The sequence below is a fragment of the Ictalurus punctatus genome, chromosome 16 (genome assembly GCF_001660625.3).
Source record: "Ictalurus punctatus breed USDA103 chromosome 16, Coco_2.0, whole genome shotgun sequence".
Lineage (NCBI taxonomy): Eukaryota > Metazoa > Chordata > Actinopteri > Siluriformes > Ictaluridae > Ictalurus > Ictalurus punctatus.
In genome coordinates, this window is record NC_030431.2 from 13898208 (window position 1) to 13925456 (window position 27249).

At 39.7% G+C, this 27249-nt stretch overlaps 1 protein-coding gene across 2 annotated transcripts in view; it reads left to right on the forward strand.

The window, feature by feature from the left end:
- Positions 1-27249, forward strand: part of robo3 (roundabout, axon guidance receptor, homolog 3 (Drosophila)) — a 103247-nt gene that overhangs the window by 55006 nt on the left and 20992 nt on the right. For both annotated transcript variants that reach the window (XM_017489816.3, XM_053686801.1), the window contains 5 exons: positions 6715-6839; positions 9616-9787; positions 17515-17720; positions 22313-22394; positions 24270-24438. In XM_017489816.3, coding sequence (XP_017345305.1) covers positions 6715-6839; positions 9616-9787; positions 17515-17720; positions 22313-22394; positions 24270-24438 — 754 coding nt within the window. The remainder of the gene's footprint in view (positions 1-6714; positions 6840-9615; positions 9788-17514; positions 17721-22312; positions 22395-24269; positions 24439-27249) is intronic.

Below are 27249 nucleotides of genomic sequence, written 5' to 3' on the forward strand. Positions count from 1 at the left end.
TCTAATTAGTATTGAGTCATGTAAACGCTACAATCCAGATTAAGACAGTATTCTGATTCCCCAAATTCTGTTTCTCACCCCTGAAATGTGTTCGTTTTAATCGGGAAATGATTGCATGTAAACACTTATTCAGAAAATCCACAGAAAGGAGATATGAGCATGCTAAATCTGCAAGGAATTGTGGGTGGTAACAGAAGCATAGCTGTAGGCTAGGTAAGGTATTTAGGAATGGCAACACAGGCATATTTACAACAACCATGTACAGTGTTTTACTGTCTTAATCTGGATTGCAGCATTTACATGACTCAATACTAATTAGATTACTGCCAAATTCAGATTAATACAAGAATATTGGATATGGAATATGTGAAAAAGTATTTGGATTCGAATTTCTTCTGTTTTTGTGTATATCTCATACTAAATTGTTTCAGAAATTAAAAGAAAGGCAACCCGAGTAAACACAAAATACAGTTTATAAATGACAATGTTTATTTAAAATTTATTGAAGCAAAAAAGTTATCCAATACCAACTGGGCCTGTGTGAAATTGTATTTAATGATAGTGAGTCTTTACTAATCACTTATACATATGCACAATGAAATTCTTTTCTTTGCATACCCCAGCATGTCAGGAAGTTGAGGTCAGAGCAGAAGGTCAGCCATGATACGGCACCCCTGGAGCAGAGAGGGTTAAGGGCCTTGCTCAAGGGCCCAACAGTGGTAGCTTGGCAGTGCTGGGGCTTGAACCTCCGACCTTTCCGAACAGCAACCCAGAGCCTTAACAGCCAAGCCACCACTGCCCCTGTGATTACTAATTCCCCAAATCTATGAAAATGCATTCATAATGGGGTTCAGCTGGACTAGACACAACCAGGCCTGATTACTGCAAACCCTGTTCAATCAAAACAACACTTAAATATAACTTTTTCAACAGCATGAAGTTGGTTAAAAGGCCTTACCCAGAAACACACTATGCCAACGTTGAAAGAAATTCCAAAAATAATGAGGTGATTGAAATACATCAGTTTGGGAAAGGTCACAAAGCTATTTCAAAGGCTCTGGAACTCCAAAACACACAGTGAGAGCCATTATCTCCAAATGGAAAAACTCGGCACAGTACTGAACCTTCCCAGAAGTGGCTGACCTTCCAAGATGCCTCCAAGAGCACAGCACTACTCATCCAGCAAGTCACAAAAGAGCCAAGGACAACAGCAAAGGACCTACAGGACTCTCTTGCATCAGTAAAGGTCACTGTTCATAACTCCACTATGAGAAAAACTCTGGGCAAAAAATGGCATCCATGGAACATTGGCAAGGTGAAAACCACTGCAAACCCAGAAGAACATTAAGGCTCATCTAAATTTTGCCAAAACACACCTTGATGATCCTCAAACCTTTTGGGAAAATGTTCTGTGGGCTGATGTGTCGAAATTGGAACTGTTTGGAAGACAGGGATCCCATTACATCGGGCATAAACCAAACACAGAATTCCACAAAAAGAACATCATACCTAAGGTCGAGCATGGTGGTGGAAGTGTGATGGTGTGGGGATGCTTTGCTGTGTTAGAGCCTGGGCAACTTGCAGTAATTGAGGGAACCATGAATTTTGCTCTCGACCAGAAAATCCTAAAGGAGAATTTCCGGTCTTCAGTCTGTAAGTTGAATCTCAAGCGCAATTGGATTCTGCAGCAAGACAATGATCCAAAGCATGGGAGTAAATCCACCTCTGAATGGTTCAAAAACAGCAAAATTAAAGTTTTGGAGTGGCCTAGTCAAAGTCTTGACTTTTTTGAACCAATTGAGATGCTGTGACAGGACCTTAAACGGCAGTTCATGCTCAAAAACTCTCCAGTGTGGCTGAACTAAAGCAGTTCTGCAGAGAAGAGTGGGCGAAAATTGCACAACAGCGCTATGAAAGACTGATCTCCAGGAAGCATTTAGTTGCAGTTATTGCTGCTAAAGGTGGCACAACCAGACATGGGTGATAGGTGTTGGATCACTTTTTTGGTTCAATAAAAAAATAAAAACTGTATTGTGTGTTTACTCAGGTTGCATTTGTTTTATGTTGTATTTTGCTTGAAGATCTAAAGCTATTTATTATGAGATATACATAAAGACAGAAGAAATCAGGATGGGACAAATACTTTTTCACAGCATTATATACAGGTATGAATCTGTCACTGTGTCACTGTGAATCTTCCAAAGAATTCCTAACTTAAAATGCACTGACTAAGGTGATTATATTCACCTGACCAGTTAGGGCGAGCCTGTTCCCACTTTAGACTTAGATTGTTGTTCTTGGAACCCAGTGTGGTCTTCAGCAGTTGTAGCCCATATACCTCAAAGTGCGATATCTTGTGCCTTCTGAGATGCTTTTCTGCTCACCATGGTTGTAAAGAGTGGTTATTTGAGTTACTTTAGCCTTCCTGTCAGCTCGAACGAGTCTGCCCATTCTTCTGATCTCTCTCATCAGCAAGGTGTTTCCGCTCACATAACTTTTTTTTCACCATTCTGTGTAAACTCTAAAGTATGTGAAAATCCAAGAAGATCAGTGGTTTCTGAAATACTTCATCTAGCCAGTCTGGCATCAACAGCCATGCCACAGTCAAAGTCACTGAGAACACATTGTTTAACATGAACATTAACTGAAGCACTTGACTGTATTGTGCTGCTCTCACAAGTTTAACGCACTGTCCAAATAGTAGTATATATATATATATATATATATATATATATATATATATATATATACTATTTGCCATAAACTGTGTGGATATTTTAGAGTAGGATCGATTAATTTATTATTGTAAATGCTTTCTAACTCCTAACTGTAATAATTGAAACAATAGCAACAAGTTATAATCAGTGACGTTTTACAATACCATATTGAAAACTTGAGTGTGAATAATTTTTTATGAGTAAAAAAAAACCTTGTATGTACAGTAGCTTACTGAACACAGCAGATTTTCCCCTTTGTTACTCAACAGACATTAATTCACATAAATTAAAGCAGGTTTGTTTGGTTGTTAAGAGCTGCATTATGCATATTTGAAATTTTTTAATTTTCTCTATGTAATTTATGGCAGCATTCATAAAACCCCCTCTTGTTCAGTACCTGATAATTATTTTTATTATAAGTTTTATTTATTTATTATTATTTTATTTTTATCTTTGGCCTATCTAAAGAGTGTAACCCCTTTAGATAAGAGAGTGCTCTTAAATAAATACATGTTTTTGAAGATACACAATTCTTTTTAAAGAGGGTGCTTGTATATGAAAATGAACAATGTTTCTTGTTATATAACTGACCTAATCTCTTAGCAATAAGACAGCATTTCATAAATGCATAATAGCATTTCATAAATGTTTGTGTAGTTGCATCAGCCTAGCAGAGAGCATATGACAGGATCAATACGCACTGCTCTGGAGATGGTTATTGAGATCTCAAGAAATTGAAATGAGTACATACCATGTTTGCTTTAAGCTCCTTTGGAGTTAGGTTCAAACTTCTAGAGAGGAAGGATATGTTGTGGTTCTGACCTCTCTGCTAGCCCTCTTGACCTCCACATCCAACCTCGCTGTTGGACTTCATTCCATTCCAGAAAGCTTCTCGCTTGCAAGCTGTGCTTTGGCAGCACCTTGCTCTTTCACTGATTGTTTATTTACTGTGCGGCCAATAAGGCAGCTGCTGACTGAGAGAGAGACAGAAAGACATACAGAACATGAGGGATGGAGTTAACACAATGAGAAAATGTTTGTTAGTTGCATTTACAGAGAAGGTGTTGATGTTTCAATGCATACTAGCGTGATGGATTGCCTTAAAATGAATTTGTGGCATGAGCTAAAGGTGACACCTTGCCTCAGTGTGGCTGAACATGAGGCGTCAAGGACAGCACTTTGCTCTGGCCGTGTGTAAAAGAGAGAGATGACTTGCAGAAAAGAAATCAATTAGCCATTGAAGGTTACAAATGGCGGCATCACCCCTCCACAAGCGTGCGCTAAAGAGTGATAGATCTGGATTTAATCAATAATCTCCTCCTTCAATCCTTGGCAAAAAGCGCTTCCAGAAGGAGATCACACTGGAAGCGTGTTAATGTGGGGGTCCGTGCCCACGCAGGGTATAGTTCAACAGGGAAAGCGTCTTTACAGAAGCCTGCAGGCAAGATAAAGCCACAGATTAACATCCACCAGTAAGAGGCATTGATCATGCTCAAACTGAGGACAAGTAGAAACCAGAGCAAGAGAAAGAAAGAGATTGACGCATGCTGCAGCGGTTATGTTGAGTATTGTAGATTCTGAATGAACTTTTTACATACCCTGAATCTGGAACACTTTAAAGATTGATTTTCACCTGAAATCCACACAAAATTGATGTGCATCTAAGGAACAGCACTTATATTTTGCATGCAATTCCTACAGATTTTTCAGTTGCACTTTAATGCTGTGAATCTCCCATTCTACCACGTCCCAAATGTGTTCTATTGGATTCAGATCCGGTGACTGGGAAGGCCACTGATTGTCATGTTCATGAAACCAGTTTGAGATGACTTTTGCTTTGTGACGTGGTACATTATCATGCTGGAAGCTGCCATTAGAAGATGGGTAAATTGTGCCTATGAAGGGATGCACATGATCAGCATCAATATTCAAATAAGCTATGGCATTCAAGCAATAATTGATTGGTATTGACGGGCCCAAAGTGTGCCAAGAAAACAATCCCTACACCATTACACCACCTCTTCCAGCCTGTACTGTTGACACAAGGCAGGTTGGGTCTATGGATTCATGCGGTTGGTGCCAAATTCTGACCCTGCCATCTGTGTGCCTCAGCAGAAATCGAGATTCATCAGAACCGGCTACGTTTATTCCGTCTTCAACTGTCCAGTTTGGGTGAGCTTGTGCCCACTGCTGCCTCAGCTTTCTGTTCTTGGCTGAAAGAAGTGGTCTCACTGGAGTAAACTTTAGAGCAAACTTTAAAGAGTTGTGCCTGAAAATCTGAAGTGATCAGCAGTTATAGAATTACTCAAACCAGCCCATCTGGCACCAACAATCACTGAGATCACATTTTTTTCCCCCCATTCTGATGGTTGATGTGAACATTACCCAAAGCTGCTGGCCTGAATCTGTATGATTTTAGGCATTGCACTGCTTCCACATGATTGGCTGATTAGATAATTGCATGAATGAGTAGGTGTACAAGGGTTCCCTATAAAGTGTTCTGTGAGTGTATTTACCTCCTTAAAACTGATCTAACTGATCTAATTGATCTAACGCAAATGCTATTATATACAGCATAACTCATTTAGGTATTCCCGAATAGGAATTCTCAGTTGAGGGGGAGTGTTCTTCGTCTTTATTTATTTATGAAAAAATAATTTTTGCTTTTTTTTTTTTTGTAGTTTGAGGTCAGAAATTACGAGTTGCAGCATTTAGTTGAATGCAGTATATATAGATAACATTATTTAGTATGTTAGTTGAGTGTTCACTTACTGTGTTTAACACAAAACAGTATCAGCAAAATTCCAAATATTCTTAATAAACAGTAGGAGCTAAACAATGGTGTACATGCCTCACACAGTATTAGTGGATAGACACTCATCCCATTCCAACTCATCCCATACTATACTATATCACATGGGGTACAGATCCATTATTCTATAATCTTTTTAGGCATTATTTAAAGTTTTTTCACAGGTATGTGAAAGCAAATATTCAAATAGGTACATGACAATTCTCCTTCTTTTTAATAGATTATTACTCACAGATTACTCACCTTGCTTGATCAGATAAAAATGTCATTCTTATTTGCTAAAAAATTGTTTCCTCTGCAATGAATTTAGCTAGAAACAGAGGGAGGCTTTTTTGTAAAAATACAGAAACACAGGAAGCGAGACATGCCTAGTTGTTCTGTGGCCAAATCTGTGGGGACTTCATCAACGTTTTAGGAGTCCAAGTCCCCGTTAACAGACAAAACAAAAATCTTCTCTTGGAAAGATGATCTCTCACAACACTGTTCCGATCTGAGCTGTTTATTTAGCTCCACAGGCCTGAATCCCACAGGCTCTTAAATGTGTAGGGCTTGTTATGGCACTCCCACACAGAGAGAGAGACAGATAGAGAGAGAGAGAGAGCTAGTAGCTCTGTGTAAGCCCACGCAACTCCAGTAGAGAAGTATTCTTCAGAAATGGAGTCCACTGTGTTTTGTGCCACGTGTTCTGAAGCACCTGCATGAGAACATTAGGAGAATAAAACCCTACAAAAACGGGGCTCTTTAACCCATATTCAGATTTAATCAGCCAATATTCCAGCATCAAATACCTCCACACCAGTAGGGATCCAACAATGTACTGATACGATAAATTTATCTTATCAATACACTTGTCAATATAGAGTTTAAATATGCAATTTTTTGTGAAGAAACACATTAAACCAGCATATAATTGGCTTCACATGTAGCTACTGCTGAAAGTTTAACCCACTTTCTGGGTTAGGTGTCAGTGTTGCTGTCTGTGGATCACACAATCTAAATAACACCTTGAACACATCGAAACACAGTTCATCATGTTTTGATGGCCCTGAAACCAAGCATATGTGCTCATTATCACCCATGATGGCTTTACTGCATGACATACACTTGAAAATTTGACAAGAACCGGACTTGTTATATATAAATGCGACTTTTAAAAACCTCTGTGTGCTGTTCTCTGGTCTCCAGTTCCTCCTCAGATTGTGGTTCGTCCCCGGGATCAGATCTCGGCACTGGGACGTACTGTGACATTCCTGTGTGGCACTAAGGGAAACCCACCACCTGCAGTGTTCTGGCAGAAAGAAGGGAGCCAGGTAAGAGCAGGCAGATACAAATCAAGCTTTCTAATTTGCAAGATACTTTCTCAAGTTAAAAGAATGTTCATTTTTAAATTTGCTAAATATATTTTTCAATATTTTACCAATGTTTTTTCTCCATATAGCCATTGTGATGCCATCTTATACTATGGCATCCGTTGTATGATTCTGATGTTTGTTTGTTTTTTTTCTCCCCTTATGCCCTCTATGTCCATGATTGTTTTGATGGTTAATATGTACGGCGTTGCTGTGTTTGTTTTCTACGCACCCACAGTGGAAACCAATTTCCTCTTTGAGGATAAATAAATTATCTATCTATCTATAGCACTTCATAGCGTTATGAATTAATTTGAGTCACCTCTAAATTCCTAAATATCTGTGGATCCTAAAATGTTCTTTCACTGTTAGACAGTATTTATCACTATGATGAACACAACTACCAGGTTTAAAATTAGGCTTGCGTGCATGTATGCAAAAGGACGTACAGCATGTGTGTAGGCTGAATGTATTAATTTGGACTTTTCACAAATCATAGTCATAATGCAAGCTGAAGTCAGGACACGTGCAGACATGGTTATACAAGACAAAGCCATAATCATAAACTGGGGAAAAAAAATCACGAGTCCTAACTACTACAGCAGAGCTCATAAAGAGAGAAATTCAGAGAGTGAGAAAGGAAAAAACATATACAGGCAACAGGCAAAGACGGAATGTGAGGATTTTCTCGAAAGTTATTTTAGTCTGACACACCTATAACATTTACATTTATATTATGTACGGAATATACTTACAACATAAATATTATATAATTATAATATTTGCAAACCTGGGTGTGCAGAGCAAAGACTTCTGGGAGAAAGTGAGTGTTCTATCTGTTGGCGAAGATGTCAAATGTGTTTTCTTGTATGTATTTGAAGCTTATCACATCCCACACTGCACCACCCTCCCTCTGATCTTCTAGCACCGCTCGACTGGTCCCACCGTCTCTCAGGGTACAAGGAAGGCATAAATCAAGACTCTTCTCTGTTTTGGCATCTAGGTGTTGGAATGAACTTCCCCTAGATGCCCTAACAGCTGAGTCACTGGCAGTCTTCAAACGACGTCTGAAGACCTGCAGTTGTGCTTGAAAGTTTTCGGACGGATTAAATATGACCTAAAACATCATCAGATTTTTTCACACAAGGCCTAAACGTAGACAAACAGAACCCAATTGCGCAAATGAGACAAAAATATCATACTTGGTCTTTTATTTATTGAGGAAAATGATCCGATATTATGTATCTGTGAGTGGCAAAAGTATCAGAACCTCTAGGATTAGCAGTTAATTTGAAGGTGAAATTAGAATCAGGTGATTTGAATCAGTGGGATGACAATCAGGTGTGAGTGAGCACCCTGTTTTATTTATCTGTCAAAGTCTGATCTTCACAACACATGTTTGTGGAAGTGGATCATGGCATAAAGAAAGGAGATTTCTGAGGACCTCAGAAAAAAAGTTGTTGATGGTCATCAAGCTGGAAACGGTTACAAAACCATCTCCAAAGAGTTTGCACCCCAAGAATCCACAGTCAGAACGGTTGTGTACAAATGGAGGAAATTCAAGAGCATTGTTACTTTTTAGACTGATGGTATTCTTAGTTCATGACCTACTGAACCAGTATCAGGATATATTTATTGATAGAGACTTCAAAGCGCTTCTGTAAGTCGCTCTGGATAAGGGCGTCTGCCAAATGCCATAAATGTAAATGCAATAGATGTCACGGGCTTGGGACAGAAAGCAAAGGAAATATGAGCATGTTTCTGATCTTTCTGTCTGTATTTGTTTCTAAGTGAGAGAGAGAGCATGCAAGAGAGAGAGAGATATCTCACATAAAGCACAATGGATATAGAAATTAAATCAGGGAGCTTTAGAGAGTCAGTGGTCATAGGTTGGATGAGGGTGTCAGTGAGTAATCTCCAAGAATGAAACAGTAGCGCACACACACACACACACACACACACACACACACACACACACTCCTCCCCCTAGCTGGCTCAGACAATGGAAGCAGATGTCAATGTTGCTGCCTTCTGCATGTAGAAGGCTTCTTATCCTCAACCTTTTGTGTGTGACCCCTGTCTCGCGGTCTCTCTGACACCCTACACACATAAACCCTTAACCACCAGATGAGATAGCTCTACTATTGTTCTTTAATGTGCACATAAATCTTAATGGTCATCCGGATTTTATGTCCAAACAACAACTATAGTATTCATTGTTATAATGTCTTTACAAATGCAAATTCACCATTAACTGTCCTGTTTTCTTGTTTTCTTGACTTGTATCTGTTTTCTTGCATCTTCTTGGTATATAATTGAATAATACATAGCTCATGTTAGTATAGCTAAGATTTTATTTGATTTAATATCTTTGATATTGTTTATATTGTTACCAGTGAAGGTTATGGGTTGAAATTTTCAAGCATCTCATGATACCTTTGCCAATATAAAACTTAATATGTACGTAGGTACATGTTGGATACCAATATTTCATTCCTGTAGCCTATAAATATAACGTGCTGCTTTTAAAACAATATTGCAATATAATATATACAGCAGAAATAATTTTGTCCATTAAGTAGAATGGATCACTGTAAGCCTGATTGAAATTTTGTTTTATGCTATTATATTGGATTTGCATTAGTAAAGGTTAAATATTGTAGCATGTGTGTTTTAGTTGTACAGCGCAGCATTGATTACTTAAATTAATAAAATTAATCTCACCCTGTTTTCTCAGATGCTGATGTTCCCCAGCCAGCCGCCAGCACTGTCAGGCCGCTTCTCTGTGTCACTGAGTGGTGAGCTCACCATTAGCAATGTACACAGCGAGGATTCTGGGTATTATATTTGCCAGGCCATCAGTGTGGCAGGGAGTGTCCTCACCAAAGCCCTGCTGGAAGTGGAAGACGGTGGGTAACAACACCAGTGTACTTGGGTTGCTCTTTTTATGTATGTAACCATCACATACATCATCCTTTACCCTTACACAGAGCTGCTAACAGACGGTTGGTATTTTAATATCAGTCTAACGACATTAAGCTTCCGGGTCCATAAATGTAATTGTATTATTTGTGCATGACCTTATCACAGCAAGCTTTACCCGGCGTGGCTCATTTTCACCCGGAAAATAAATTAAAACCTCTTCAAAGCCGTCCCAAATAAAAAAATTCCACATGCTCAAAGGAGTGAGCAGCAGGAGGCAGGGGAGACGTAATCAAAAAGGACAAGCTGTCGTCAAACTATGCAAATAGGCCGACAACATTTGCCCGCTCCCTCCTGCTCCCCAATGACCAATAAACTGTTTATGCATCATGTGTGGAAGTGTGTGTGTTAATGCAGGTGCATGTACCTTGCCGAATGCTGCAACACCATCACAAACACACCACTGTATACCAGAATAACAAGACTGACATAACTGGGGGCATATATGTAACTGTCACAGGTAATACTAATCACACCATCCTGTGCCATATGCACAACATTAACTAAACTATAATATAGATCTAGAGATCTATATTAGACTTCTATATTATATAGAAGTTCTAAATAAAAAGTAAGCTGTTTTGAAATATAATACTTTTTCCCAGACTTAATGCGCTCTGTCCATCTATTACTGTGAACTGACTAATTAGATTCATTTTATATTATTTTTGCGATCACTGGCACAGGCGGTAACCCAGGTGATGTCATTGTAAAATGGGGTTGGTTTAGAATTAATATATTAATAAAGCCCCTGTGAAGTGCCTTGAAACATCCAGCGTTTTTTTCAACGTGTTTACATAATTTCCACTGGAACAGAAAGTTAGGGCGGGACATATCAAGTGGCTCCTCCCCCTTCTTAAATACCCCATAGCGTTTAGTTAAGCCGTACTCAACAGCGGCAACTTCGGCAAGGTGATTTTTATAGTGGGGGAAATAAGTTTTGGATGTGTCAACGTTTTTTTCAGTAAATATATTTCCAATGAGGTTATTCACATGAAATTTTCACCAGACATCAGTATTAACTCAAGAAATCTGGAAATGTAAAGAATTCACAACATTAAACATTAAACTCTATAAATAAAGTGTAATGGCACAGGAAAAAAGTATTGAACATGAAATTTATTTAATACTTAGTGGAGAAGCCTTTGTTTGTAATATTTCCGGATTTCTTGAGTTAATACTGATGTCTGGTGAATTTCATGTGAATAGCCTCATTGGAAATAAAAAAATGTTGACGCGTCCAATACTTATTTCCCCAACAGCTTCAGATTCTAGAGAGGATTTGATTGGACAGAAAACCTGATGAGAAGATGAATGCAGAATCAAAATTCTTGATCCATATTGGTGGTAGGGAGAGACTGTAAATTTGAATGCACATATCTAAATGCATCTAAATGTGAATTTTGGCACTAGGTTATAGATAACCTTAAGGCTACCATATTCATATTAAAGCCACAAAACTTCAAATTTGATTTCATGGGAACTTGATGGTATACAGTTAAATCAACTTGCCTCATTTCTTTTAAAACCTGTATGCATTTTTGTAATGATGTAATTCAATTTTACAGACCGAATTCAATGTTACTTAAATCAAATTGTCTTATATCTTCTTGTGAGCACTTATGGGTGAGCATTTATGAGTATTCAAAGTACAGTGAGCTAATTCCTGTCTATGATGGCTATAATGTGGTATTTAATTCATTTTGCTGGCATTTTATTGAATCTTCTAGTTACACCACCATTCGCAATGATGTATCAACTGTCTGATTCACATTTAGTAGCCATGACTGAGTTGCTTGTTTGTTTATTGTTATTGATGAAATAATTATCTCATATTATATTTAGTTAGTATTTGGGTGAAGTATCTTATGCTGAAGAGACATCCACAAAACCAGGTTGTAAGAAGATGATGGAATGTCTGGGTTACGCATGTAACCCTGTTCACTGAGAAGGGACATTGCGTTTAGCATAACGCTATGGGGAGCACCCTCGCGCTTGACCGGCATCTGAAGCTTGTGTAAAATCATGCCTATTTATAGGTCTGCCATGCATAACACTATGGGAATGAGAGTACCCACTCTGTCATACCGAGGGTACGGCCTGTTCAAAAAGACCCAAGCTCGAGGGGTATGCAGCAGCATACACATCCTGTAAGGATACCCCATTGGACAAAGCCTTCAGGAGGTGACACCCCCCCCCCGGAATGAGCCATTATGCCCAGAGGCGTAGCGAGACCGTGTGCGTCATAAGCCATAGAGATCGCTTCCACTATCCAATTAGAGATGCGCTGCTTTGACACAGCATCACCTCTACTGTCGCCGCCAAAGCAAAAGAGCAGCTGCTCCGACTTACGCCACTGGCTGGAGCAGTGGATGTAAGTACAGAGAGCCCTTCATGGACACAGCAGGTGCATTCTCTCTTGTTCCGGTGTGAGGAATGGATGAGGGCAGAAAGCCTGCAACACCACAGGCTGGGCAGCAGATGTAGGCACTTTAGGAATATAATCCGGCATTGGATACAGGAAGGCCTTTGCTTATCCAGGTCTAAAGTCAAGGCAGGAAGGGGCAACAGAGAGAGCTTGTAGATCTCCTACTCACTTGAGAGATGTCAGGACCAGCAGAAGAGCTACCTTTAGTTTCTCAGAGGTTGACTCTAAGGGCTCAAATGAGAACACAGAAAAGGTCCCAGGAAGGTATTCTTGGACTGCAGATGGGTCTCAGCCGTCTGACACATAAACCTTGAAGTTAGAGGATGTTGCCCCACAGACGCTTTCTGTGGGGCAACATCACCCCACATGTGTGTGTGTGTGTCTCACCTTGGTGTGTGTGTGTGTGTGTGTGTGTGTGTCAACATCACCCAACTTCAGCCCAACCCGCTGAGAAACGTCCTTGTAAGAACTCCAGGACTGTAGCTATTGCGCAGTTCACTGGGTCTAGCTGGCGTTCCTCACACCGCAAGGCAAAAAGCCACCACTTGAGCGCATACAATTTCCTCGTGCTCTAGTGTTCAACATGGTCTCTACAACCTCATTTGTAAGACCAGAATTTATGAGCTGGTGCCTCTCAGGGGCCAGACCCACAGTTTACATAGTTCCGGTTGAGGGTGATAAATCAGCCCTTCGGCTTGAGACAATAGATCCCTGCGAATGGGAATCTCCCAAGGCGTGCCATCTAGCAGGGATATTATCTCTGAGAACCATATTCGAGCTGGCCAATAAGGTGCTACTAGCAGTAGACGTAGACTGTCTTGGCGAACTCTCGCTAGAACTTGTGGGAGCAGAGCGATCGGGGGAAAAGCATGCAGATGTGACCTCGTCCACATGTGCACCATGGCATCCAGCCCTAATTGAGTGAGGGCGAACCATAGCGGGCAGTGTGTTGTCTCCTCGGAGGTGAACACATCCACTACCGCTTGGCCAAACCTCCGCCATATGGACTCCACCACTTGTGGATGGAGCCACCAATCCCTGGGCCTCAGCCCCTGCCTCAACAGGATGTCTGCCCCCACATTCCAGTTGGCCAGAATGTACATTGCACTCACTGACAAAACTTTCCCTTTGCCCAGAGAAGAATTAGTTGCACCTGCCTGAACAGGGGGCGCGGACATAATCCTCCCTGGTGGTCAATATATGAGGCCACCACTGTGTTGTCTGTAAACACATGAGGAAGAAGGAATTTCAGTGCTAGAAATATGGCCCACATTTCTAGGCAATTTAGATGCCACTCCAGATGAGGGCCGTTCCAGAGACCGTGAGCTGGACAGCTGTCTAAGACCGCGCTCCCATGAGGGAGGTGTCTGTCATTACCGTCTTGTGCTAAGGAGATACCACTAGAGTGTGATCCAAGGCTAGAAACCGGGGACACTTCAAATTCTCAGAGCATGTAAGCATCACCGCGTGACACTGATTACTCTCAGAGGTTTCCACCACTGAAACGGTCTCCTGTGCAATCGACCCAACAGTATGACGTTGGCTGCTGCTGCCATAAGCTCCAATAGTCTCCCACAGAGACTGAAGGGGATGCCAAGATCCAACTTTATCTTGCTCAATGTTGATAGGATTGACCCTATGCATGTTGTGGATAGAAACGCCCTCATCGTAAGTAGAATCCTTATAACCCCTAGAAAAGTTGTCCACTGCACTGGAGAAGCATACTTTTCTGAAGTTCAACCTGAGCCCCAAGCTCTTCATGTGGGTGAGAACAACATCTTGATGTTGCACCACCAGTTCCCTGGATCGTGCTAGAATTAACCAGTCGTCCAGGTAGTTTAGTTCACGGATGCCCTGGAGTCACAATAGAATGACATCCATGCACTTTGTGAAGGTGCAAGGGAATAAAGCTAGCCTGAAGGGAAGAACCCGATCTTTTTATGTGTCACCTCCAACGTAAACCCCAGGAACTTCCTGTGACTGGGCAATATTTCTATATGGAAATATGCACCTTTTATATCTATCGTCACAAACCAGTCCTTAAACTGAATCTGTGGAACGATAAGTTTGGGCGTCAGAATCTTGAACCTGTATGTCCGAAGAGTACAGTTCAGATGACGCAGATCTAAAATTGGCTGCATACTCCTCTATTTTTTGCGGACCAGGAAATAATGGCTGTAAAAACCTCCCTCCCTCAGGGAAGGGGGTACACATTCTATGGCCCCTTTGTCCAGGAGGGATCTTACTTCTTGTGCTAACGTCGGGCTCTGGTCTGTGCCGACTACTGTGCTGAGCACACCTCTGAACCGGGGGGGTCGAGCTCTAAACTGGACCCGGTAACCATTTTCTACAGTAGACAGAACCCTTGGAGACACATTTGGCAGTAGTTTCCATGCTGCTAGACGGCCTTTTAGTGACGTTAACTATTCCACATTCTATTGGAGGGAAAGCATCAGATTTTCGTTGCCCTGTGACAGCTCACTGACCAGAGAATACTGAAAACTTGGGACAGCCTTGGTTAGGGGAGGCCCTACAGTAGCACTGGGAGCTCACTGCCCTAACAACCTCATGTCCCCTGATACGTCCCTCCAGAGCCCCTCAGGACCACTCCTCTTTGTCTGCTTGGCCTGTATGACCATTCTCAGATCAGGCCTAGTAGCAGGCCGTGACTGTGGTCGCCCGGTTCCCCTGGCTGTCTGCAGGGGTTGGCAGGCTGCCGTACTCGCCTACTGTGTCTTCCTCGCACTAGCGCTGGCCCGGGCTCCACTTGTGGATGCCCAGGTGAACTTGACACAACAGGAAAGGAACTGGCTGAATGCCACCGTATGTCGATCTCACTCAGCAGGTCTGCTTGGTAGGCCTGCAACACTGTCATTGTCTGCAGTGACCCACAAGCAAGACCCACTACTTGTCCACCAATGCCATGATGGCCTTACATGGCTTGGATGGCAAAGGCCCCCCCCCCCCCCCCCCCCCCCCTAAATTACCTGCTGTCGATGGAGAGAGGTAGCTCGCAAGCGCCTCCTCCACCTTCAGCATAGCTAAATAGCCATGCCGTTCATTCCCCACAATGGCCGAATAATCCAACATTGTGGGGTTATAAATATGGCTTATGCATGGTTTTCCGACAGAAGCCTGATATTTTTCATGTACTTCTGGAAAAAAGGGAGTTTTCTGCAGTGTGAGGAATTCACTTTCACTGGGGAGAAAAAAAAACACATCCAGCCTTAGTAATCACTTCAAGCAGCTGATTATATGCTGCTCTCAGTTTTTCGCACATCCTTCTGGCTCCTCGGAGTCAAAGGGGAATTATTATTTTTTTTTTTTTTTTTGGCTTTCCATAGCGGAAGGAGGAGTCGTGACGTGAGCTCCAAAATCCAGCGGAGAACCGGACCCGGAAGACAGAACAAGAGATAGAGCAGTGCTCGTCTCCAGCTCCTCTTCCAGATTCATATGCGATCCCCTGGTCTTGAGACGGCTAGCTGCCTCGGCGGCGGCCGGCCCAGATCCGCGAGATCTGCAATGTTACAGTGCGCACAGTCACACCTCTCGGGGGCTGCCGTGGCATGCTCCATCCCTAGACACTTCACACAGAAAGTGTGCACTCCTCCCCGTGATGAAACAGGCGCAAGGTGTAACACACTTCCTGAATTCTCTCACTCATACTTTTCTCTCTCGCTCATTCTTTTTTTTTACTTCTCTTTTTTTTAAAGGGATAGAAAAGTCCAGAGATTTTGAGAAAATATATAGAGAAAATGAAGCATCTTTTGTTTCTTTACACAAACAACCGACATGCAGTCTCGCTGAAGATAATAAGGCTGACACCGCAGTTCATAGGTGACATATATATATATATATATATATATATATATATATATATATATATATATATATATATATATCACGCGATGTGCTTAATTGCCATGTCACCTGATCACGGCAGGCCTATATATAGGCATGATTTTACACAAGCTTCAGATGCCGGTCCCCATAGTGTTGTGCTAAACAGAATGTGGAGTTCCCTTTGAGAGGGAACAGGGACTTCACCTGAAGTAAGGAAAAAAATGTTTTGGTGTTGTATCTACACTAAAACTTGGTGAGAGGGAATATACCTCAAGTTTGGACCAAAGAGGGTTGAGAAACAGCACTGCACCAGCTGAGTTACATTTAAGAGCTCAGAATCTTTTACACAGCTCTAAATGGTATTTATGTTGCATTGCACATTCATGGCCTCTTCATTTCTTCTACAGTAAGTGAAAGTGTGTTCTAAACATGTCTTTGAAAACTATTTCCCATCTGTCGACAAAAAAAGAATGCAAAATGCTGAGGTAACTGACAAGTCAATTATTTATCAAAGCCCTGGTCAACATAGGGACCGTTTTGCTGTGAATAATTTATCCAGTAAAGCTTAGGAATAACACACATACAGTACATGATGCACCGTAGTGAAGACATGCTGACGTGGGGTGCAGAATGCCGCAGGTTGTGGAGTAATGCACTGCAGAACCGCATCAGAACTCATAATTCATCGTAAAAGCCGATACACGCATTATAACACAGCGCTATGCAGATGGAGCTCCCTCATACATCTGGCTTTTTGCCATTTAATAGCACAGGGAAGTTGATGATTGCTGCTAACGAGCACAGTTTCTTCCAGCTCCATCACACTGTCCCAGTCTGAAATCTATAGTAATGATTTAATGGGCTTAAGCGCAGTAAAAGGTTTTCCTGTCCTGCTTAGGGCTACATTATTTCAACTCGCAGGTTGTGACTGAAGAGAAGAGCAAGTGCATCAGCTATAGCACTTTGCTTCTTCTTGCTCCACTAACTTCTGCATAACTCTGCGGATATCCAGAGTATACAGTAGCTTGAAAAACAGACGTCTGGTGGTTTTAAACTTAATTCCACATGCCAGTCAGTTGTCTTACACTGTAAAAAAAAAAGAAAAAAAGAATAAAAGTTAACTAAACATAACATTGAGTAAACGCAAAAAAATTAGTCAACTTTTCGTTTTTTACAGTCTACAAACTGGGTTTAATTGTGTTATTGTACACACTTGCATCCTTATTGTCCCTGTATTGTATTGTAATTGTATTCAAATTGTCCCTGTAATTTGCAGGCATGAGTAATGAATGTAGCGATAGTCAGTGGTCAACATCATTGTATATTCATTGTTTATCATTCTTGTCCCATATCTTATTAACCTTGTCATTCGCTTGAATTTAGCGCCATCCGATCGGGTCCCACCCATCATCCGTCAAGGCCCAGCCAATCAGACGCTTGCTCCTGGAGCCACTGCCCAACTGCAGTGTCATGTAATGGGCAACCCATTACCCAGCATTCAGTGGGAACGTGATGGGCAGAGAATCCTGGGAAATGATGAGCGGATAAGCTTAATGGAGAATGACAGCTTACAAATCACAGCCCTACAGGTACGTTACAGGAGTGAATATGCATGTTTTTTTTTGTTTTTTGTTTTTTTTTAATAAATCTTAGTACCCTAGAGACTTTAGCATATGGAATTTCAGAAAGAACATATTCAGCATGTTAGGTTTCATAGTTAACTGTCTTATCTGACAGTCACCATATGCTGTTACACCAAGTTTAAAATTCACGTCTGTAGTTCAGCTCACCTGCAAATCTGTTGTGCAGTTCCGTTTGTAAAACATGTCCATGTTTGTCTCGGAAAGCAACAAAAAGTACAGAGACGGAACATCAACACAACAGGTCTGCTTAGCACTCCGATTTATGATGGGGTCAGGCGAGCTGCTCTTCATAAAAAGAGCTAGTGTAGAGTCAGTTTGTAGCTGACCCAGCCTGTCAAGCTGGAGAGATGGACAACAATAAGATGACTTTTCTTTTAAAGTGGATTTCAAATTTTAATTAGCCTTTAATTACTTCAAGATGTAATATTTAACTAAATTAGAATATGGATTTCTGCAGAATATTAATGAGCTTATAAATAGCTTTCTACAAACAGCTAGATTATACTGATATTTACCTACATTATACTGACAGTTAGCTTGGTCTTCTGATATCTAGCTAGATTTTACTGGTGTTTATTTAGATTTTACTGATATGTAGCTAGATTTTAAAGTTATTTATCTAGATTTGAATGATGTTTAAGTAGATTTTACTGGTATTTAGCTAGATTTTACTGTTTATTTGGCTATATTTTTACTGACATTTAGCCTGTTCTTCCGATATCTAGCTATATTTGACTGATGTTTATTTAAATTTCACTGATATTTAGCTAGATTCTACCGGTATTTATCTAGATTTTACTTATGTTTAGCCTGTTCTTCTGATATCTAGCTAGATTGTTGATGTGTAATTAGGTTTTACTGATATTTAACTAGAATTTTACTGGTACTTAGCTAGATTTTACTTTTTATTTGGCTGTATTTTACTTATATTTAGCTAGATCTTTGCAAATAATTATCTATGTGACACCGAAACACATGGTGACAAATACCATATTTACTGTATATGCTCACTACATAGGGATCTTAAAGTTTCAAATAAGAGTCATTTAGATTTGAATGAGTAAATGTAAAAATTTGAACAGTATTTTAGTGAACAAACCTTTAGTGCTAACTGTGTGTGTGTGTGTGTGTGTGTGTGTGTGTGTGTGTGTGTGTGTGTGTGTGTGTCTACCTAAGGGATTGCCATTGCAATGAGTGTAAATGTTGGGTTAATTGATTGTGGCCTGGACAGATTAACGACTGCTCGGCCTTTAATTAAATTCTCATTCAGTCGTATAGAGACTCACAGGGTGAGGTCATGTAATCTTTATGGGCTACTGTACTCTCAGCAATCCTTTTCTGTAATCTGTGGCAACCAGTGAGTAACAGACTAAAAGCTGCCCAGGCTGTCATCTACTCAGTAGAAACTACTAATTTCCACAGTGTGGATCATTATGTTTTATTCAGTTTTTTCTTATATCATTTCATATCTCCTGCATTTACGATACTAGAATTAACTGTTGTTTGAATAGCATCCATCTCTCAGAGAAATTATGCCATTTTAAAGGGCTCTTAAAAACAACGAGACAGAAAGATGTGAAGATTTTACTGGCAGAATCACCAGAGGCCATCTGTAGTCTACTGTTCTGAAAGCAGAGAGAGAGTGAGTGGAGAAGTCAGAGTTTATATCATCAAACTAAAAAGAGAAGAGAGATGGGAGAATGAGAGAGTGTATAGGGGAAAAGAGAAAAAGAGAGATCTGAGAAGCAGTGAAAATATTTAGCTCCCTGCTGCCTTTCCACTCATGCATTTTTAATCGCATGTTTAACGTGCACGGCTGCCAGCCTTGAAAAATCAGCAGGCACCTACTGCGCGCACATCACAGTGGAGTTCTGGTCAAAACCATTGGAAAAAATGATCTTATATGAAAAAGTGTTACAACAAAGTGATAGAAGTTGAGTGGCAGTATGGCTCCAGTTTGCAATTTCTTTCTCTATCTTACTCTTTCTCACACATGCTGTCACAACTTTCTCACACTTCTCTGAACAGACACTAACAGCGCTAGAGAAAATAAGACACCATTACATCCTTACGCAATGCCAAAAGACACAGAAATATAGGCATGTGACAAATTAAAGGAGAACACGACACAAAGGGTTTTTGTGAGGTGTTGGGCCAATGTGCAGCACCAGAACATCTTCAGTGCACTTTGGCATGGGTTCTACAAGTCTGAACACCATTCTTACGAAAGATATTGCCTTTTGCGGTGTTTTGATGATGGTTATTATGAGCACTGAGAGAGTCTTAACACGTCACTCACATTCACTGTTCAATTAAGTTGAGATGGTGCTTGGAAAAGCCATAGCATAGATTTATATCATTTTTATCCTCATCAAACCATTCAGTGAGCTGCCGTGCCTTATGTATGGGTGCGGCGTCATCCTGGAAAAGACTGCTCCCTTCGGATTAGAAATATTTCATCACAGCGTAAAGGTGATCAGTCACTTTGTATTGATTTGCAGTGACCCTTCCATCTAATGGGACAGGTTTACCCAGAACACAAACCAGCAAAAATAAATGCTTCCCACAGCACACACACACAAAAAAGCCATGGTTTTTCCTTTAATTTGTCATCAATCTGTACTTTTATGTGTACACACCTGAGGCGTTCTGCAACATAAACATAAGGGGCTTTATTGGCATGTTGAACACAACAGTCAGCAATATAAAATTCTGTTGGTGCTTATTTAGGTCTGCACTCAAAAGATGATCTTGATATCTTTGAAGATAAAAAAAACGTACACGTGCCTTTCACATGCACTTTCACAGTTAAAGGTAGATTGAAAGAAAGAAAGCAGATTATCTAGATAAATCTCTTGGGTATGTGGTTGTAATTCTTCCGCAATATGTATTTGTTAAAAACATAACCAGAGATTGTGTTTTACATAGAAACAATTTTTCCAATTATGAAATACCATGTGTTTGTGTGCACAATGTTATGTGACCAGATATGCAGTACTTAGTAGTCTATAGCGACCTATGAGCATTCGGTTTGATTTATAAAAACGCAAAGTTAGAATTTGTCATTGAACATGATTTGGAAACAAACTAATCAGTAAAGCACATTTACTGTTTTAATTGCAAGTATAGACTGCAGAGTATAGCATGGATTTAGCCCTTAATAGTGTGTGAAGCTGGAAACCTTGAACTCTACAGTTGACTGGCTATCAGTATGGTTCAGGTGTGTGTGTGTGGGGAGGGGGTGAGTGTGTGTTGTCATGCATGGTGGTGTGTACGTCTCTGTGTATGTGTATGTGTATTAGAGCTATGAGCGATGTCTCTGTGCTGTCAGCACTATTAGATCTTTTCCACCGAGAGAAAAAAAAAAGTGATACATCTTCCACTGTTGTAAGCAATTTCAGTCATGATTCTGCCCCTCAGCCAGGGAGTTAAAATTTAATGGGTCTCACCTTCTGTGCACATCCCCTCATCGCTCCCTCCCACCTCCTGTCTCTCTGAATTCTTCACTCTTTCCCTTCTTTCTGAACATACACATACACACACTGTACCTCATACTACAGTTTAACACTGCTATCAGAATAATGTGAATGCTGTTTGATGATCTGAAATATTTTTAGATGTACATTCCTGATGTTAGTCTACTACCCTGTCTGTTAACACTCAATACTGGTGATGATATTGTACCATTCGTGTGTGGTTATGATTTTTTTTTATGGTTGGGAAAGAACCATAAAGAGTAACATTCAAACACTTGCTATATTCGCTGACGATAAAAGTGTTTTCAAAACCCTTACGCCTTGACAGTAGACACTGGCATGTTTCCTCTATATTTGTGTTTGTATTAAAGAATAATGCAGAAAATATTTGAAATAGCATGTCATTCAGTATAGCAGATAATTATCAGAAAGATCATAATAGAAATTATATGCCACTATTATTATTATTATCATTATTATTATTATTATTATAAAACTTACATAAATTATATTATCATGTTATATTATATACTATTATATGCTTTTTGATATATATATATAAATATTGGTTTATATCATATATATATATATATATATGATATAAACCAATTTTGCCAATTATGTTATTAATGACATTACTATTGTATTTATTTAATGTTTTACTTCTGTTTTAATGCTTCTCATAGGGATTTGAATTTGAATGATTAAAATAATATGAAAGATTATTCTCCACATATTACAGTATTTTTAAAAAAAGTTTACATTTATTTAATTTTATTTTCACACTTATATGACAGTGCAAACATTTTCATACATAGAATATATATGCTATCAGTGGATGCAACTAATGTTTTGTCCAAGGAGTATATGAGTGATATTTTAATGATGCTTTTAGTACACAACATGCTTCCTACGTTTCAAACTAGAACAGTAACTTTCATAGTTGTTAATAATAAATACTGGGCAGGAGGGCTGCTTTTCGAGTGTACAGATCAATCACAGTGCGTGCGCAATCATATTTTGCGCCCATGCAAATGTTGACCCTGATACTGCTGTTGCTAGGAAACAGACTCGGGGGTCTACACCTGTGTCGCCTCCAGCTCCAGTGGCGAGACCAGTTGGAGTGGAGTACTTACTGTAAAAGGTAAACACTCAGACCCACACACTTGCTTCATTAGTACATTTTAGTTGTGCATGTACATTTCTCTTTTTTTTGTTTGTTTGTTTGAGGTTGTGCTGTATTTGTTATCATTAACCATGGAATAGCCTCACACAAACACTGTCATTGTCAATTTGCGCAGCAGGAAATAGAATTACCTTCATTAGTAGTGACTGACTGATCTAATTGGAAAAGAATGCAGTGAGAAGAGCAAGAGAGAGTTCTGGTGCTTAATAAGTGACAAGTTATCCCAAAGCTATTAAACCTTGTCTTAGGGCATTTTTCTGAAACGGGGACTTAAATTGTTACAATGTCGCATTTTCTCCTTGGTTTGGTTTGTTTTCAAAAGGCAACTTTTCAAAGCGCACCAAAATTAGTTTATCTCATTGGTTAGAGTGCACCTGTTTACCTTCCGGGGTTCTGCTCATAGGAGTCATCCATCAAGATGGACAGACAGAGCTTATTTTGGCTTTCTTTTTTAGCTGTATTTATTATAATTGGTCTAATTTATATGTTCCATTTAGCGATTAAAGCCCATCTCCTTGAGACGCTCACTAACCACCTTCTAAACCTCTGTGTTTTTTGTGTGTTTTTGAAAGTTGTTCAGAAATATGTTCAGACCAAATTTCAGTGAGGCATTTTACCTTGTCTTTGGTCCAAGTTTAACCACGATTCATGTAGCGAGACATTAGCAAAACAAACACGTTTTTTACTTAACACAGTTTCCATTAAGCATTACTATACAGGTTGGTCCGTTGGGTCAGATTGCTTTCTCAGCACAAGCGAAAGACTCGAGAGTTCGTTTGCAATCGGGCCAAGACCCGGATCCAAGTGCAATTGCCATGTTCATATATGTCTAAACGAACTGAACCAAGGGAGAAAACGCACTAGGTTCCTTAACAAACACTCCAAACTAGCCAGCGTGAAAACACCCTTAAACTCAGGGTTGACTTTTGGAAAACTTCCCTAGACTAGTACTAGTCTTTGTTTACAAAGTCAGCCAATTATGAGGCAAATTGAAAAACAGGCATATAATCATGTTTTTAACTACTTAGCAGTGACGGCCTATTACCTAAGCCATCTTTTGTGATATTATATACGAAAAAGTTTATTTCACCATCTTACTCTTTGATTACAGTGACCTGAAACATTATATCTTACTGTGAAAAATGATATCTTAGCCAGTGAAAATATCTTGAATATGGGCAAATTAACCTAATATTTCTTATTATGAGATTGAGAAAAATCTGCCAATTAAACAGGATCATTTCAAGCTCGAAATTAGTACAAACCTAGAAAATGGTTTAATAATCATCTATTTGGTTTATTGTAATTTTATAATAGGAATCGTACTATATACTATAAATGCAATATAAATACAAATTTTATTTGACTATCTGATTTAAAAATGATAGCATGTTTAAAAAAAAAAAAAGTCTTAAATATAGGGAAGTTCAACCAATATTCTATATAAGATTGTTTTTAAACAGCCCTATTAGTATTAATCCTATTTCTAGACATATTTACTCATTTTAAGCTTCAAATTTCATATTGTATTGGCAGATATATTATTATATTGGCAGATTTAAGCTTGAAATTGGCAAATATTTCTGTAAATAGGCTAAATGGGCTTATATTTGTTGTATATTCATAATCTCCTAATAAGAAATATTAGATGACTTTTCCTTTATTCAAGATATCTTCTCTTGCTAAGCTGTCATTTTTTTGCAATGGATAAATTCAGCCAAGCGAAAAAAAAAAAAAGGTAATCGTGACGTAAACTGTAAACAAGCGGTTAAGCAGTGTACATGCCGAACAAGTACTGAGACATTTTTTTGCCTGTGAATCTGTGTGTTGCAGAGAGTGTTGATGTGGCTATGGCTCCTGTCTCTGAGCCTTACCAGTTGCCCGGGCCACCTCACAAACCTGTCGTGACCGATGTGACGCGGAACAGTGTGACGTTGACCTGGCAGCCTAACGCCCACGAGGGTGGCTCTGCCGTGACCTCTTACATCATCGAGGCCTTCAGGTAAGAGAAACTGTAATGCAGACAGATGCTTTTATACATATGAATGCAAGTACACACACACACATGTACTGTACTGCATGGCCTCAAAGTCTGTGCCCACTAACAAGAAATACTTTTAGCTTTTTTGGATATGAAAAATGAATACAATTAAAAAGGTCTGTTATTTTTTACTGGAACCAATAGCAAGAAGACTGAATGTGCTGTATGTGGAAACACTGATTTTCATGGATTTCTTATTTAGTCTGAAAAAGTGCAGTTTTTAAAGTGATGGAATGAAAACTTTCTTATTGGATGACTTTTCTATACTGACAAATACACATACGCACACACACACAAACACTCGTGTCACCACAGCGCATATACCTTCAGAGACATTTGTTCACTCCATTGGACACATACATTCACTGACTCCCCAGTGCCTTGTCTCCTCTCTCTCTCTTTTTTTTTTCTTCTGCCGGATATTATTGTCTCCTGCCAGAGGCAGCTCTTATAAGACATCCTTCATTTTTTATTAATTGAGTGTCAGTGTGACAGCTATGCTAGCCAAGCATGACAGACATGAGAAAGTATTGCCCTGTAGGTGCCCTATTATTGACCCCCTTCCCTCCTCCTGTATCTTTCTCTCTCATCTCATATGCACGCTTCAGAGTGTGAACCTTAACCTGCACTTAAGACTCTCAGTGCCATCCGTGTTTAGAATTCGTGCCTCTTTTGTATTTGGTAAATGCAAAATTCTGTGCATGGTAAATTTAACTGTGGAATGTGGGCTGCTCTCTCAGACGGGACCGACAGCGGGAAAAACATGACATGCTAATGAATTCAAATCCAGTCCACCCGGATGACTCTTCAGGCTATTGTAAGCCTGCTGTAATGGGGCTCGCTCTAATTACAGAGCTGAGGTCCTGTGGGCTTTGCAGTGAGGGCTCATGGAGGGTGCGATGCACGCTGAATAACAGAGCGCTGCACGCTCACACACACACATAAGCACTGACAATGCGCTTTACTCCACTCTCTGGCCCCTCAGGCAGCGGTTTGTGGTGCCACATGACCCAAAATTGATTCTTTATTGAGTGTTCTGGGCTTGAATGTAGTGTTTACAATAACATTTCCTTGCCTGTGGTGCTAAGGGACATATAGGAGGAAGAAAGGGCAGGAGATGAGAAATGGATGGAAGATGAGTAAAGAGGAAGAAGGAACAGGGTTATAGAATGCAAAGGACAGCATAGTCTCCTGACACCTCAGTAAGGAAAAGATTAAATGTATGGTTGTATCTGTTCTGTAATTTTTTTAAATAATTCTAAAGGAGTACAAAAGGGCAGAGTGTATTCTTTTTCTTTGTCTAGCTGTATGCATTCATACTGTAGGGCAAAGGACAGAGGAGGAAGGAGGCATGTGCATTTGTTCCCAGGCAATGGCCAAAGTGACCTTGGATTTATAGCCTCTCTTTCTCAGTGCTGCGAGCTGAATATTTACGAGCCTCCCGGTGTTCATGCCTCTCTGGAACGTTGCAGGTTGCCCGTGTCTGAAGCAGGAAGACGCTCACCGGGAATATAAATGCAGAGTGAAGATGTTGGTTAACCACTGACAATTAAAGTCCGCAGTGTACAGATGTGTGTAGCGTATAATGTATGTGTATAATACAGATATGGATAGGGTGTAAGACAGATGTGGATAGGGTGTAATATGACCCCAGTCTAAAGTGAAGTCGTTTTTATATACTGTGATTATATAGGGATTAAAGAAATACTCTAGTGTTCTTCAACCTAATCTGTATCCATTGCATCTGTAACCTACAATAGGTAAGGAATAAAACATGTCAGGAAGTGGTAGTATAGGAAAATAATCAGAGACGGGGTAGTGCTGTTACCAGTCTGAGGTTGTGTGTATTCCTTGTATATACCACAACAATTTGCCAACTCTAACAGTCTTTCTTTATTAAGACTTGCTGGTTAGGACGTTTGCCTCGCACTACCTGGGTTGGAGGTTTGATTCCCACCTCTGCCGTTGTGAGCTTGTGTGCTTTAGGGGTTTCCCCCTGGTTCTCCGGTTTCCTCCCCCAGTCCAAAGACTTGCATTGTAGGCTGATTGGCATTTCCCAAATGTCTACAGTGTCTTCCAACAATGGAGTGAATGTTTTATCATTTCTGTTCTTAAATAATATAATCCAACTTTTCAACAATGGAGCAATGCAATAACAAGAAATCCTGCATCTTGAGATTCTCATTTCTGCGTTTACATTGAACTGCACAGATGTTGTTAAAGCATAAACAGAAAGTCTGACCTTTGGAAAAGTATATCTTTGAAAGAATACATTATATGGATTTAAAGTTTCATCTGCAAAAAAACATTACCTGAGGAAATCAAAAATACGTAAACCTTTATTGACTTCCTCAGCAATTTCACTTAGACCTCCATTACAAGTAAGTTTTGGCGAAGCAGGTTTTATGTTCTTTCAGTTCACAGAAGCATCAAAATTCTTGTTTGTTTGTAATCACACATGTTCTTAGGGCTGGGCATTACAGCTAAAAAAAATTATCACAATATAATTTTTCGTATAATTCGATATGGATAATTATTGATCAATTTGAATCTTTTTTTAAACAAAGACTAGTAAAAAAAAAATAGTTTGAATTTAACCACTGGATTTTTAATTTACCAACTTTATTAAGGCAAACAACAATAATTTTAGCTTGAACAGTCAAAAGCAAAATAGAATTTAATCAAATAGTTTCTCTTATATCTAATATAAAGATTAAATAAATAAGTGTTAAAGAAACTCTTGAAAGAAACGTAATAAATAAAATGTTACAA